The sequence below is a fragment of the Ailuropoda melanoleuca genome, chromosome 2, assembly GCF_002007445.2.
Source record: "Ailuropoda melanoleuca isolate Jingjing chromosome 2, ASM200744v2, whole genome shotgun sequence".
In the NCBI taxonomy this organism is placed as follows: Eukaryota; Metazoa; Chordata; class Mammalia; order Carnivora; family Ursidae; genus Ailuropoda; species Ailuropoda melanoleuca.
Genome location: NC_048219.1, coordinates 110,038,078 through 110,054,087, shown reverse-complemented (window position 1 = coordinate 110,054,087; position 16,010 = coordinate 110,038,078). Strand labels below are relative to the sequence as shown.

Below are 16,010 nucleotides of genomic sequence, written 5' to 3'. Positions count from 1 at the left end.
CCTCAGATAAAGGTTCACATAGTTCTGTTTCATCTCCCAAAGACAATTATGAGGTATAGAAATTCATGTAGTTAAATGACAAAAGACTGATTGCTCTGAACCTGTGGGTTTCTTTTTTGAATACTTGTATATTTTATCCCTATTTAAGGACAAGCAATCATTTTTTTCAAATTAAAAATGGTTTCATGGAAACAATGAACCTGGTAGAGGGCTACTTTTCTTGTTCTTGTTTATACTCAGCAATGCAAACATCTGGTGTCCACTAATCCCTGAGCTACTGTGACCCTCATATCCGAGATGTTTCATAGGAGCAGCTGGAGCAGCCAGACTCCTCGGCCTTACCCTGGTGGGAGTGTTAAGTAAACACGCTTCTGCTCTGGTCTGAAACCTGACAGTTAGATGTCATGTCACCAGAGACTGTCAGGAAACTTTCTCTGATCCTGCACCATGCAGAGCCACTCTCACCTGGTCTCTGTTTTACCTGAGGTTGACAACTTTGCCAGGTCAGGGAGGGCTGCTCTTCCTTCTCACAGAGAAGCTGAAGTTGAGTAACCTTGGCAAATCACACAGTGAGGGCCCAGATCTGGGGCCAAACAACCTGCATTATACTTTCTTTCTTAGTAGGGGTAAAACTCAATTTCTGTCTATGAACATTTATAGTTTGAATTTTACTACATTGTGCCCCACCCCTACCATATTCTTTCTCTTCCTTCCTCAGGGCCTTGGCTTTGCCATGCCTTCAGAGCCCAGCTCTTTGGGGTTATCCTTACCAGCAGGGAGCCAACTCTTTCCTTGTCTCCTAATTTATTTTACAGTAAAATCTATTATTAATTGGAAGTATACTAAATGCCAAGCCTTGTGTTCAGCATTTTACATACAATACCTCAATAAACCCAGAACAACCCTGAGAGAGGAGAAGCATTAGGGTCAATACTTCTTTATAGAAAAGGACTAGAGAGCTCACTGACCTTCCCCCAAGTCACTGAGTGGCTGAGGCTGAAATTTAAGCATGTCTAACAGAGGCCCAGGCCCTTAACCTCTTCAGTGCACTCTCTCTGTATCCATGCCATTAACTTGGCATGTGGTGGAAACATTTTGTCTATACATAGGAATTTTTATACTTCAAACTTAAAAACATTTCACATGTACAACTGAGTGGCATTTAGTATATTCACAATGTTGTGTAACCATCATCTTATCTAGTTCCAGAACATTTTCATCACCCCAAAGAAAAACTCTGTGCCCACAAAAGTAGTCTTCCTATTTCCCCTACCCTCAGCCCCTGGCAACCACCTAACTTTCCACCTCTTAGGCATTTGCCTATTCTGGATATTTCGTACAGATGGAGTTATGTGGCCTTTCTGTCTGGCTTCTTTCCCTTAATGGTTAAAATGGAGACTTTTGTATTATGTGAATTTCTACCACATACACAAAAAGATGCTTGATAGAATTAAAATGGGGCTAGGGAGAATTACCTAGTTTAAATGCTCAAGTTCGAAAACTATTTTTTTTTGGAGGGGGGTGTTTCATAATGAACGTAGCCAAAATAAGAAAAGTGATTTTAAAAGTCACTACAGGAAAAACCACAGATCCTTTCAGTGCTCCTGCCTGGCATCTGGGGTGCAGTGGGTGCTCAATGGGTGGTGAGCTGAGGGCTGGGCACGGGCTGCAGGCAGACACCTTCCAACCTGAGAAGCTCAGGACAGGCAGAAACCCTCTCCATGGGATCCTCTGCCATGGGATCCTCAGTCTCCAGTTTTGTGCTTCTCAAATGGGTATTCACTGCATAGTTATTAGAATAATATTCAACTTAACTTTATATATAAGTATACTCCAGTGGCTCCAGTTCTATTGTTTGGCCCAGACTCTAGCATAGAGAATGGACCCAGCTTGAAATAAGGTCCAGAGCATTTTAAAAATATTAAGAAATTAGACCATAGTTTAGGAGAACTTAAAAGTGACAGCTTGTGCATCTCCTGTGGTTCTGGTGATAGTGGAAGTTGTCCTAATACAAGATAGTTCACCTGAAATGACAATTGGGATCTTCCGCATCCTGTGTCTCCCGCCTTTTGGAGGAGAAAGGAAGAGAGAGGGAAGAAATGTAGGTGCTTCCAAATAGTTTTTGACAATCCATTCTTAATTAGCATTTGCCAAGAGGTACTGGGCAAAGAGAAATGAAAGAAGAGCTGAGTCCCGGGGAGTGGGGACGAGGGATAGAGATGGCTGGATCTTTATAGTGATATTGTCTGGGAGACATCTAAACTTGGCCAGCGCATTTGTTGGGCCTCTAAAATTCTGCTCAAAATATTAGTATTTTTTATGATTGAGCTTCCCTGTATGAGATTATGGGAAAGAAGAGGGGTCTTCTATATGTAGGCCTTAAATCCTTGTGGGCCAAGGGGTGTGTTGGGGATCATTTGGAGGAAGACCTCATTTTTTATGAATCTCTTCAAATCATGTAATCTCTCAACTGATACTAATATCATAACTATGAATATGTGAGATCTGAGAAATTTTAGAGTGGAAAAGTTCTTAAATACTGGTAAACTGAGTAAGGTGGTACGAGCTGGGTAGCTGTGACTTTACAAAGCATCCTGACTAGTTAAAAGGATTCCTGAGGAGAGGGCTGTGTAGAGGGGCTGTCTGTAGCAAAGCCAGGACACCTGTCTTAGGTCCTGCTCTTTCCTTTCTCCCTTACTGGTACTCCTTTTTTCCTTAAGAAATACTATTTAAAAAATATTTTTTCTCTCCAACTCTGGTATCGGGAAAGGTGTGACCACCTCACACTAAAACAGGACCTGCAGATGCCTGCCACGTAGGCCACCACCACTCATCCTGTACCCAGGGTGGATCTCTACTCCATCAATCACACTATTCTTCCCTGTCGGACTGAGGTGTCGCCTCATAACTCTTCCTAATGGAGCACTCCTGACAGCCACCACCACTTTCATGGTTGGCACAGGGATAAAGCTATTATGCAACACTGGCTGTAAGAGACCATTGCGTGACACACATTTAAAGTGACCTCTTCCATGATCACTTGCATTTTAGCCGAGGATAAACCCATGAAGCCAGAAAAGCAAGCTGATGATGAACTGACAGGCAACTGCTGGGACTTAACGGCACCACTGACTTCAAGCCCCAAGAACCCATCCCCAGGGCAGTAGACATGAAATACCTTGATGAAAGCCTGACACGGTCTTTGGTTTAGGCGGCCACTCATGAGGGCAGAGCCTCTGGAAGTGGGGGCACTACTCTCAAGCTTGGGCAGGGCAGAATGGATAGGCTGTAGTTACCTGGAACAATTTCCTGGCACTATGTCTAGATTAACTACGAGCTCACGCAGTGCTCATCTTCGCTAAATTGCCTCATGGATCTTTACTGCCAGGGGAGCACGGGCATCAGTATTATTTCAAAAACTTCGAGCACTAATGGTAGCTGTACAAAGGGTTGTATCTGAACGAAGTGGTCCTTAAGAAGACTATTTTTCTATATTTTCTCAAAAGCATTTCTAAGTTTTATTATAAATTGCTTTCATCTAAAGTATACACCTAAGGCCTGGCATATTATAGCATTTCTCTTGTCCTAAGCCTTTTATTTTGGGGGAGAAAATATAAAATCTCCAAAACTGTCCTCTTCTGACTCCTCTGCAAGCTATTTAATAGAAGTAAATGCTGTGAAAGTATCTATTTGGACTCCTTAGGCAGCTCATATGTAACAGTAAATGGTATGTGTTTTGATATCAATAGGTCCATTCCCAGGTCTATAGCTTACTTGGGAAACAAGGAGCCTCTAAAAAATATGAAAGCTGTAGCCACTACATTGACTCTAAAGACTTTTTAGGATCACTCGAGAAAGAAATTGCAGACTAGAAGACCAGTGGAAAGAGCATTAAGCTCTCGGGCTAGGCAGACCTAGAGGTGATTTTACCAGGCTGATGACCTTAGAAAAGTTCAATAACTTAGCCCTCTTTAAAATGGGTATGATAAAATCAACAACTTGGTAGATTTTTGTGAGGACTGAAAAAGCAACCTATGCAAAATACTCATTTATTCATCCACTATGCTACTTTGGGTGGTAGGGGAGGAAGATACTAAAGAAATCACCATAATCACAGCCTAGAGTAAATGCCAGAGAGGAGGAAGAATGGACAAGTTATTCCAGACTGTTTGATGGGGAAATGCTGGCATTTGCATTTTACTGAGAAGAACCAATAGAGTGTCAATAGCTAATAGTGAAAATTCATTCTAGATGAATGGGATAGGAGGAGGAAACCCTGGAAGCAGAAGCCTCCTTGCAAAATTAGAAGGTACTACAGTAAGTACCCTAACATAAGGTTACTTCTCTCAAGAAATTATCTTTGAGAAAGAGATTGTAGCCTTATATTCAGTACTTATAAGTAAGTTTTTCATATGAGTTTATAATATAAAAAATACATCATAGACATGCACAGTACAAATAAAATGGTGGACTTCCCTAATACATGTGAATGGGTATGTGGGGTCTTGGGAGAAAACCTCTGAAACAGCAACACAAACAGACTAAAAGTGCTGTACCTCAACAACTTAGATGGTAAACTTGAAAAACTGAACCTGTGGAAAGGGAGATTAAAGCAATGACGAAGTGATCTGAAAGATGGACACCAACCTTTGTTATGAAATAGGAAAGTACAGAAAATGAGTATATTATAATGAACTAATATTGGATAGATGGGAATGTAGAACTAAACACATGGATTAAATATTCCAGTAGAAAAGTGACCACTTTATCAAAATAAAGAGTTTACAAAGGAGGTAATTTAAAAAAAAGTCTTCAATGAGAAAAAGATTTGGGCCTATACCCCACCACACGCTAGCAAAGGCATAGGGAAACTAATGAAATTGCAAGGATCGTTTAGGCTTCAATTGTGGAAGACTTTGGGTGGCTGGGTAGGCAGCCAACACATGACTTCCATTTTGCTGTCAAAGAAAGCCACTGCTGGTGTCCGAGTAGGAGAGGGGCTGATCATCTGGCCAAAGTTTAGGGAGACTAATTTGGCTGTAGACAGCAGAAAGGAGCATTTGAGTCCAAATATGTAGCTATTGTGCTACTCCCAAAGGGGGATGATTAAAGTCAAGCACTGAAGATGAAAAAAATAGATGTGAGAAATACTGTACATAAATATTGATGTAATTTGGTCACTAAAAGGTAAGGGAAAATTGCATTGATCTTTAAAAAATTCTCTAGAAAACTGTTACGAGAATTCAGTGATATGTACCTAATTAATCCCCCGAGTTTAGAGTCATTCAGAAAGGACTTCAACAAATATTAATTATTGAAAGAATAGAGAAATGTAAAAAGGGAAACTGAATGACTGTTACTATCAATTACTACATCCCCAATTCCAAATTCTGTGGTTCCCTCTTCCCTGAAATACCTAAGAGATTAAAAATTAACAATGATGATACATCCAAGCTTTTACAGAAGAACAAACTATCTTATTCCCTTACACTGTTTGGGCCATTACTTTTGGAGAGGTTTCTCATCTGTCAAACCTTCCTGTCTTTTGTTGCAATATAAGACCTTCTCCTCCTTTTCTAATCTTTTCTAGTGATGAATGCATCTGATCACTCTGAACCTCATACAAGTCTTTCAACTTCACATTTGTTCATTAAGACAGGATCTAGGAACACACACAAAATTTATCAACTGAGACATAAAAATTGGTCAAATCATTTGATGATAGGGTGAAGGACTAACCAAAGGTGTTACTTTTTATCACAGCACTAAGGAAACATTAGTTGGATAGAAATCCAATTTCTAGAGGTTCGGTTTCTAGCACTATAGGTGGCAGAGGGATTTAAAGTCATCTTATTTTCTTCACTAATTTTCACTGATCCAGAGCAAAGATTTATAAACCTGTGTCACCTTGGAAACAGAATTTGAGGCTAAATGTACAAAGGATTTGAATTGAGATTAAAACTGGGGTAAAAATTCTGAAGGAAATAGTTTAATAGATGATGAATATAAATATCTCAATTTGGAGGAAAAACACCCAAAGTCACACTTTGATCTCATGAAAATAAAATTAAAAAGAGATCCTTAAGAAATTTTGCTTTGGAAGCTAATAAAATATTCTCAACACACTTGAAAACATTCAAATGTATTTACAGAATATACTGTAGTTGATGAGCTGCTCTTGAAACCAAAGTACAGTAAACCAATCATCAGTTTCTGAGAATAATAAATTTTCAGGAACAAGTCACTTAAAAAATGGGGTTCCTGGAACTGACAGAAAGTTTTCTCTTCTATCTGGTCAAGGTGGATAAACACCTGGCTCTAGTATTTAAAATGTACCAACCAGGTTGTTTGAACCCACTGGTCAAGACAGGTCAACTTAAGAATTAGAATTCTCTAGAGTAATAGCTCTTAGCCTTAGCTGCATTTTAGCATTACCTGAGATGCTTTTAAATATCCGGATGACCTGGCCACAGGCAAGACTAATTAAATCAGAATCACTGGGGCTGGGAGCCAAGTGTCAGTCCCTAGGAGGTACTAAGAGATGCTAAGATGCAAAGCTGAAAAATCATCAAAATACCAAAATGGGAAAGTCCTCGCTAATGATTTTTCTCTTCTGATATTATTGAAAACCACATAAAAGAAGGTTATGTCAAATAAGGACAGGAAAGACAGATGATTTCAACTATTCTACTGTTGATAATTATTTGTGGCTTAAGGGTCCAGTTATAATGGCCAAGGATCTTTTCATATAATACGTCCCCTATCAGAATATGGAATATAAATGTTTTGCTAGGTAGTACTTACCAAAGAAGGTAGGAAGTAAATATTAGGAAAATCATGATAAGAAAACCTCCACCTGAAACGCCATAAACCCAAATTTTTACTCGGCCATCTGTTTAAGATAGAGATTAAATAACAAGCTTAGCATACACAAGTTTTCTCATCTGAATTATTTATCTGATTTCTGAGACTGGCATAAGTCACAATCGTGGTGGAACCCACCCATATGTGACAGCTAGAAAACATCCAACAAAGGTGAAAATGTAAGACAGTCTATCAAATTTTTCTCAATAGCAAACACACACCGGTAAGCATTACTTCATAAAATCTAGCAATTTTCAGGCTATTTTTTAGAAATAAATTTTTAAAAATGTATTTTTATGTGTGCATCGTCTTGTACAACAACACAGATGCAAAAAATTAAGAGGCTATCACACTTTTGGTGACAAATGATGTCAAGGGAACAAAAACTATATGCCCAAATAAGGTAATAAATTCACCAAATTATGTCAAATTATAACCACACATGTACAAGTATAGACATTATTTTAATGTCCTATCTGCCAGAATTTAGAAAAATAAAACCAAATCTATTTTGTGATTTTTTTTTTACTATGTTACGTATAATTCAGTCTATGTATGGTTTTCTGTGTTCTGTTTATGTGAGCACAGTTGACTGAGAAAGAAAATGCCTTAGCATTCCCGAGGTACTGCCTTCCTTCCTGAAAGACAGACACACACACAGAAGATTCATTATACTACATGAATGTAATTAACTGCAGGTCCAAAAAAACATATCAGCATCTTATTTGAAAGGCTTCTGTGGGATGAACAACCATCAAAATCTATTGTAAACAACACTTGTTTGGAATAAAATCACAATTACATTCAATTATATTGTCACTTCCCATTACAGTTTTTGCTTACAAGACACTAAAAAGCCTCAGTTAGGTTTTAGAATGAGGCTTCAGTGTAGTAATGATATTTTTCTATGGTCATGAAACTTTTAACAAAGCTTTGATTCTGATCTCTTTGAAACACTAATCATGAAATACCCTCTTCTGAGTTTTTTACATGGGGAAAAAAAAGTCTTCACTGAGTGAAAAAGCACCTTTCATCTTTTTACTCCTAAACCGCACAGAGCTGAAGTATTTGGAGGCTCCAGAACTTTTAAATCCCCAGTGTAGAGGTGTGTGGTCCATGTTTCTTAAAAAAAGAATATAACTTTTTATAAAAATGTAATGGATAAGATCAAACTTGAAACTATTAAAAAAAAGATGTGTAGTGAAAAATGAGTCGCCCTGCTACCCTCTCTCAATTCCGAAGCCAGGAGCTACCACTGTTACCATTCCTTTCCTTTAGCATTTGAGTTTCCTTTGTATATGCACACTGATGAGTACATGCATACACATTTTTGAGATACAAATGGCACATATTTTGAATTGTACTTTTAAAACAACTTCCTATGCTAAGTCGTAAGGCAGGTCTCGTTCTTTTTAATGTGAGGCATATTAGATAATATTTTTCCACATTCTGTTTAATCTTTACAACAAGCATTTGTAACAAACCCCATTTAGTATAGATGTATATATTTGTATGATAGGTTCTAAGGAAAGAAATTTTAGGTCAAACTGTATGATGCATATTGCCTAACTGTCTTTCTAGAGGTTGCTCCAATTTACACTCTGATAATGAGAAAAACACATACATATGTGTATTCACATACATGCCACCATTGATGTTTTAATTAGCCCCCAAAGGCCAAGGACCTCCCCCAAATTCTTTTCCTGAACTGGGCTGTACAGGCAATGGGTGAGCCTGGCTACATTTCCTACTACCCTTCCTTCAGATTTGAAGCTACTGCTAATTTAATCACAAAATGAGATGTTTTAAAAAATCTATGGCATGCCCAGACATAGAGCAGAATCAGAAACGATTAACATACTGTGGTCATCCTGAAAAGATGGCTGAGGAGCGTACATCTGATCTAGTGTCCTTTAGGCCTGGGCTCTGGTTTTTGCTTCATCTAAACATATCATTAAGACACTTCTGATACGCAGAAGACTGGCAGGAAACTCCCAGGTTATGCTTTGCCTGAGCTCTGTTGACGTCTTCCCTCTCCATGCCCTGTTAGGCCACTTTGCTTAGTTATTAGTGCATTTTGTTTCCTAGCAAAGGTATATATGATTAGCACCAAGAATCTTGCTTTCGTTTTCTGCATACTTCGTAAGGGAGCTGAGACAAATGCTCTGACCTGCCTTTCAAATCATCCTCTCACTTACTGGTGGTAGGACCTTGGTCAAATTCATTTTCACAGTTTCAGACTCCTAATCTCAAAATCACTAGATCATGCACTCAGTACAACCCGCACAGAATGACAGGATGCACAGAAAGCTTCTAATGTCCTGCAAGGTAGGTGTCTTTAGACCTAGTTCCTCATTTACGAAATCAATCACAAAACAGGTACATTCTGAGCCTTGATGCCAAGGTCTGTGTCTGAATTAAGGATCTTTACTGTTCCACCAGCATTTCTCAAACCACATAGGGTCCCTAGACATTTCCTAAGGTATCTGCAGGTTCTTGATCTAACTTTTGGTTTTAATTTCAATTATATACACAAATTCACAGTTATAATGGCATTCTTCCTTGCAGAGGTAATTTACAATGAGAAGATAATTTTAACGGTTAACATTCTGGGGACTCAATTCCGTACTTCTTAGACTGGAGTTGAAAGTGACTTCTTGTCAACCATCCATGAGAACATTTTACACCAAAAGGGACTACCCGTTTTTGGCATTCAAATTTGAGAAACCTTGAATTGGACCACACCACCTCTTCAGTCTCTCCTCTTTTTCTCCTTCCCTCCATTCTTTATGTCATAAGCAGCGGTGACAATATGAGCCCCAACGCCCCACGAGTACATGTATATTTCTTACTCTTAATTGAAATGTACCTGGATCAAGGGGTTGAAGTGACCATCCTTTAAAAATGTCATGTATCTTTGAATTCACAGGTCTGTTTTTCCCTGAAAGGTTCTTCACATCAGCTTTTTTATCCTCTGAGCCGGGTACTTTCATGCAGTAATCCAGGAAACCATTTGATCTCATGATCTCCATATAGCCCTTCTCACAGCCGCAGACTCCACCCTACAGCATACAAAAGAGTTATACAGTGGTGAAAAAGAACAACTTAAAAGTTGGAATAATCACTTAATACCTGTGTGATGTGTTATGGCAATTTGGGGTTTTTCAGCAACAGAGTTGCCAAAGAGCTTAAAAACCAAGCAGTTCTTTATTGTGAATTCCAAAGTCAACCCTTAAATACATCATCAGATTTTTCCACAGGTTGACAATTTTCATGCCTTCCAAGTCGAAATCACAATTCTTTGTCAACAGAGGTCATTAACTCTACCCTTTACTCTCTTACAGAGATGTTTAAGGCATTTAATCAAATTATCCTCCACTCTACCCACCCCCCCCCCCCCCCCCCCCCGCAAACTGTTTCAAATTCCTGCCCCATCACTCCAACCTGCTGCCCTTGATGCTGAGAAGTAAAACAACAGGGATTATGTACATAGCCTTTGGGCTTTGTGCCCTTTGATGTCTGTTGCTGCACCAGCTGCTGACTGTGGCTTACCAACTTCTACCATTGATCACTAACTAGTCTGAACTACCTCTCTGCTTGCAGCCTTGGTTCTTTACTCAAGGAGGGCAGCCTAGGTGGAGAAAAAAGAAAGACTTCACCAAAGGCAGATGTCCCACATTCTTCCTTGGAGGATCACACGACATCGCATTTTTAGTTGGCAGTGTGACAATGTGTCCTTCATGTTTCTCTGTGAGTTCCTGCTCAATTTCATGTACAATAAACCTCTCCAAGATGCTGGCTAGGGTGAGATATAACAAGCAAAGATTTCTTTGTCTCTAGAAGTGAAACTGAAAATAATTGCTCTTCTGTCCTCCAGCAAATGTAAAGACATTAGAGAAGAATAGAATAAGTTAGGTATAAAATTATGAATCTGTAGGACTTTGCTGTAGGGGTGCCTTACCTGAAACTATTTGACATTTTTGGAATAGACCCTAGTCTCACATAGCCACTCAAGTCTGGGTGATTCATTAAGGACCGATATATTTGGGTCATCGATTATTAACACATGATTTTAAGGAGCGATACTAAACCTAAGGAGGGCACCTCAATCTTCTACAAAAGGAAAAGGTCAGAAAGTTAGGGTAAAATTATTAATAATTGTCCATTCCTATAATGACATTACAGCATTTCATTTGAAGATATTACACCGTGTTCAATAGAGAGCTAATTAAGACTATATCACCTCTAGTTGAAGTGAAAAGCTGTAACCAATCACATGTGCCAAAAGTTCAAGGCAGAAGGTACTTATGTTTTATTAAAGAGGGTATCCAGACAGTTGGTGAAAAGCTATACCTTCTATTTAGCAAACCTGTTTGGCATATGAAGTTGTTGCTGACTTCTTTTCTGCTCTGTAAGCTTAGGCACTAGCTTTTCTGTGGTAAAGAATTAACCCACCTTGAAGTGAAAGAGCCATAAAATAGGATTGAGGGTTTGAATTACTTTCAACCATATCATTTTTGGAAAGAGCAAATAATAAGAAAACTGTTTCTTTAAGAAACATGACATAACTTGATATATGCCCTGTTCGCTATGAGCGCCATTGATTAGAATACATTGCACATTCTGCATTAATTCCTGAGCAGTGGTAAATGGAAGTTAAGGGAGAAGAATCGAAAAGAGTTCTTTAAAAGAAAAAAAAAAGTGTGTGTGCGTGCATGCGTACATAATTTTTCTTCATAGCCAAATATTTAACTTATTTTAAATGAACTGAAAATCTACTCATAGTAGTGTAATCAATTAGCAAATATGAACATTGATAAGATCTTTCAAAATAGTTTGGGTAGCTGAAAGGGTAATAATGAAAGAATTAATCAACTGAGAACATTTATTGATAAGCAAGGCTAATATCAATTAGCTATCTGCAAGGTAGATTTGGCTATAGCCTTAAGACATGGCCCTGTTTAAAAAAAATCCTTAGTAGCTGTGATTATTCCTGCAAATCCCTCTAGATGGTACCGTGAGCACATGGAACTGCTGCTGGGGCTGTAGCCTACTGGAAAACACCCAACAGCATATGCAGAAGACAGCAGCTAACGGTCTAGAAGGCTCCAGTACAGGACTCACCTGTGTACAGTAGGAGAAAGGTTTTCTGCAGGCCGGATTACACTGCCGGATAGCAGCAGGACGTGTCTGAGGTGAGCAGCCTCCTACAAAAAAAAAACCAAAAAACAAAAAACAAATAACAAATAACACAAAACCCCACCATCATGTGTAGACTTTTCTATAATAAACATTAAAAAAAAATTGTTTTCCTCTCTGGCACTGGCCACTCTGTAACATATTCTTTTTTTATACTCATTTGCTGACACACGGTCCAGCTGTATTTTATTGATTACTCTAGGAAGGACTGTTCAAGATGGGAGGCTCTGCTAACAAGATGGCTGCAGTAGTTTTTATACCTGCTCATTGGCAATGTCATTCTCTCTTGAGGGCAACATCTGTGTGCCGGGCCAGGATCAGGAAAAGAATGGATGAAATTTCAATTTAAGTTCAGGAGCAGAAAATATATCTGCTCAAAGACCCAATCTATGTATATTATTCTCCAACTAGGCAATAAGCCAATTGGCAACAATCAGTGCTAAAAGAATGCCATGGGTAGATTCACGGACCGCGATAGCAAGCTCTTTGGTAAAACTTTAAAATGTATCTCAACCAGAATGCATACACACACACACTCACATCTGGAGTTTGACACATTTTTAAAAGGCAATGTTTAAGCTCCCGGAGAGGCAGTCATACATCTGATACAGTACTTGCAGGTATTAAATATTTTTGAGTAAATGGATGGAATAATGTCTCTCTAATCTGCAGTTGTTTACATATTAGTCATGCCTTTCGGGATGTAGGTACTAGGCTAAGAACTTGATGTATTTGAAGGCAGTAGTTAAGTTGTATTTATGTGATACTGGTTTCACTTATAGATTCCAGCTTTTACCTTACTGTAATTGTTACCCAATTATAGTTTATGATTTGGTAGCTAGCAAAAAGCTTTGAGCCTAAAATGGCATAGGAAACAGATTTGTGTATTCCCTGTGAATGAAGCAGCTCAATTCCTAGTGTTACTGAAAGAATAAAAATCCCCACAAGAAAGAACCAAAAAAACAAAAAAACCCTAAAATCCAGAATTACACCTACATGTGAAATAATTTGGACATTAGTGGCAATAACCACATGGTCTTGTCGCTACCAGTACTGCTGGGGGGGTGGTTGTTTCCACTCTTTTAACCACTGATTAAAGAGCAGCGTCTGCACCCCTGGGGGCAGAATCTCTAGGGAATCGTCTAGAAACTACTAGAATTTGTATAGCTCATACAATATTTTGTTTAAATTTAAAAAATGAAATGAAGCTGTAATATTTAGCAGCTGCTAGTGATAACCTGAGCTCATCAATGGACGGCCCGGGGCCATAGACCATGCAACAAGTACATGGAGGAGAATTTGATCGTGTGCCCTCACCAGCCAACTCTCGGCGTGCTGCAGGAATGCTGCCTGTGGTGGTCCTGCTTCAGCAGAGTTACGGTGTACTTAGTCACAACAATAACTTACAGAATGGGCAAGCTGCTTAAAATAAGTTAATGTATGGATAAACTATGGATTAAAGGGAATCTAATCACGCAAATATAGGCAAACAAGATGAAGCTGACAATTCTTCAATTCCTACAGAAGGGTAGAAATTCTCTCATTGATAAGATATGCTCTGTCGACTGCAGGAGCAGTAAAAACAATGACAACTTTCACTGAGAAGGCATTCAAAAAACTTTTTAAAATCGAGATCATTTGTATAATCAGATTGTATCCACTGTCATGAGTAAGGAAAACTTTGCTCTGTCTATATTTAAATAACGACTAGCAAAATATCCAAAACCAAGCTTCCATTGCATGATACAAATATCTTTATAATTTACAGCAAAAGAGGGGTTTTTTTTGCACCATTAACAAATATATTTTATCTTTATCCACCCTTTTATTTTCGACTTTTGTATGTTTTATAATATGATACGGTAGCATCATACAGAATAAAATGTTGAGATATGTCATCAAAAACTTTTTACTGAGAAGGTACATGGTTTAAAACTTCAGAGACTGTTGTTTTAAACTCCCATGTGTCTTTTTCTGCTTTTGTCTCAGAACATGATATTTAAGGAAATTTTACTGTGCAATTTGTTGAAATTTGTTGCAATTTGTTTGAAATTTGACCCATAATCTTATGGGTCTTTGGAAAATTGTTTGCTTTCTAAAATGCAAAGGTCTATTACTCAGCCATAAGAATGAAGTCTTGCCATTTGTAATAACACGGATGGACCTGGAGGGTATTATGCTAAGTGAAATAAGCAAAACAGAAGAGGACAAATACCATATGCTTTCACTTATCCATAGAATCCAAAAACATAACAAATGAACAAACAACAACAAAAAAGAAAGAACCAGACTTAGAAATACAGAAACACAGACTGGTAGTTGCCAAAGGTGGGGTGGGGGTGGGTTGGATGAAATGGGTGAAGAGGATTAAAAGGTACAAATTTCTAGTTATAAAGTAAGTCACAGGGAAGAAAAATGCAGCATAGGGAATATAGTCAATAAAACTAACACAGTTATCATGGTGGGCATCTTGTAATATATATGATTATTAGATCACTATGTTGTACACCTAAATCTAATGTTATATGCCAAGTATACTTCAATTAAAAATTTTAAACAAAACAAGGTCTAATGACAATTTGCTATGAAGATCATCTAAGGCCACCTGCCCAGTCTTCTCTTGCTTATAACTTGTAAGCTAATTCTTCTCACAAACAGCAACACTCAGAGATCTTTCTGAAGTGCCCACACAAATCTTAGGCAGGAATACCTGTGACATTAATGCCATCTGAACGTTGGCACCATACAGTTCGTTCATTATTGTTCCAAAGACTTGCTTTCCATGTGTAGTGATAACATTTGCCTCCTGCAAGTAAATACGATAACAGCGGTTCTATTACACCTCACATAAAATAGAATAAGCATTGATCAATCAAGGCTGAGAATTGAAAAGTGCTCTTGGTACCTGTACAAGGGCGTGTTTCTAGAACCTGCTGGGGGCAGCTGTCTTGGTTCTCAAAAGACTGGACTATAAATGTCCTTGACCTAGATTGGCGGCCCATTGTCTCAAAATTTCTTCCATTGATGCAGGTTAATTCACACGTGCTCCACTCTGACCATTCCATTAAGTGGCAGTCTCCTGGATGATTGTGTAGAACAGAGCAAGGAAAATAACATGAAGACTGGCACTTGAAAACGTTTACATGGACAGGGTTCACAGTGACATTTGAGGTGACGGCACAGTGATCTGTGTGGGTTGTACACACTATACCCTATACCTTAACCAGTTTTCCACTTAGAATATACTACAAATGATAATTTATGGTTTAATCTAGGTTAGCAAGAAAATACCAAAAATGAAATTGCCACTACTTCACTTCAAGTCATGGTAGTCTTATCTAGAGGACACCATGTGTCTTCTAGTAATAATAAACTTTTCAAAATAGTAACTCAGTTTTCAAAGAGACACAATGTCATAAAATAGACATTCACAGAAACCATATAAAGGGAAGAAGTTGGTCTCAGAAGTGGAGTAGGAGTCTAAAGAATTTTTAATTTAAACATATATATATATATATATATATATACACACACACACACACACACACAATTATGTATGTGTTTACACACATGTGGATATATTCAGCCACCTTAAACTTAGGCCATACAAGCTAGGTTGGTTATTAAGATTAAAATCAACTCATACATTTTATGTAACTACTAAGGACCTTCACGATGACAGAATACTTTCATGAACCTACAGCCTTACTTGCTCCCACCAAACCATCTATCAGGGGTTCATCAACTCAAGGATCCAGTCAGCATTTTTTGAGTGCTGGCCAGGGTACTAGATACTGTCAGGTAAGGCATTATTAACACATTTTCCAGATAGAGCAGCATCTGTCCAAGGCACTAGACTATGTCCCTGATAAAACACCAGTGAGGTGGCAAAATTCTAACTTCATTCTTAAATTTCCAAGTCTAGTGCTTTTTTTTTTTTTTTTTTT

At 38.3% G+C, this 16,010-nt stretch overlaps 1 protein-coding gene across 1 annotated transcript in view; it reads right to left on the bottom strand.

The window, feature by feature from the left end:
* Positions 1–16,010, bottom strand: part of THSD7B (thrombospondin type 1 domain containing 7B) — an 848,738-nt gene that overhangs the window by 1,175 nt on the left and 831,553 nt on the right. Inside the window, 3 exon segments of the mRNA XM_034654492.1 lie at positions 6,805–6,892; positions 9,734–9,926; positions 11,989–12,071. Of these exon segments, the coding sequence (XP_034510383.1) occupies positions 6,805–6,892; positions 9,734–9,926; positions 11,989–12,071 (364 nt within the window).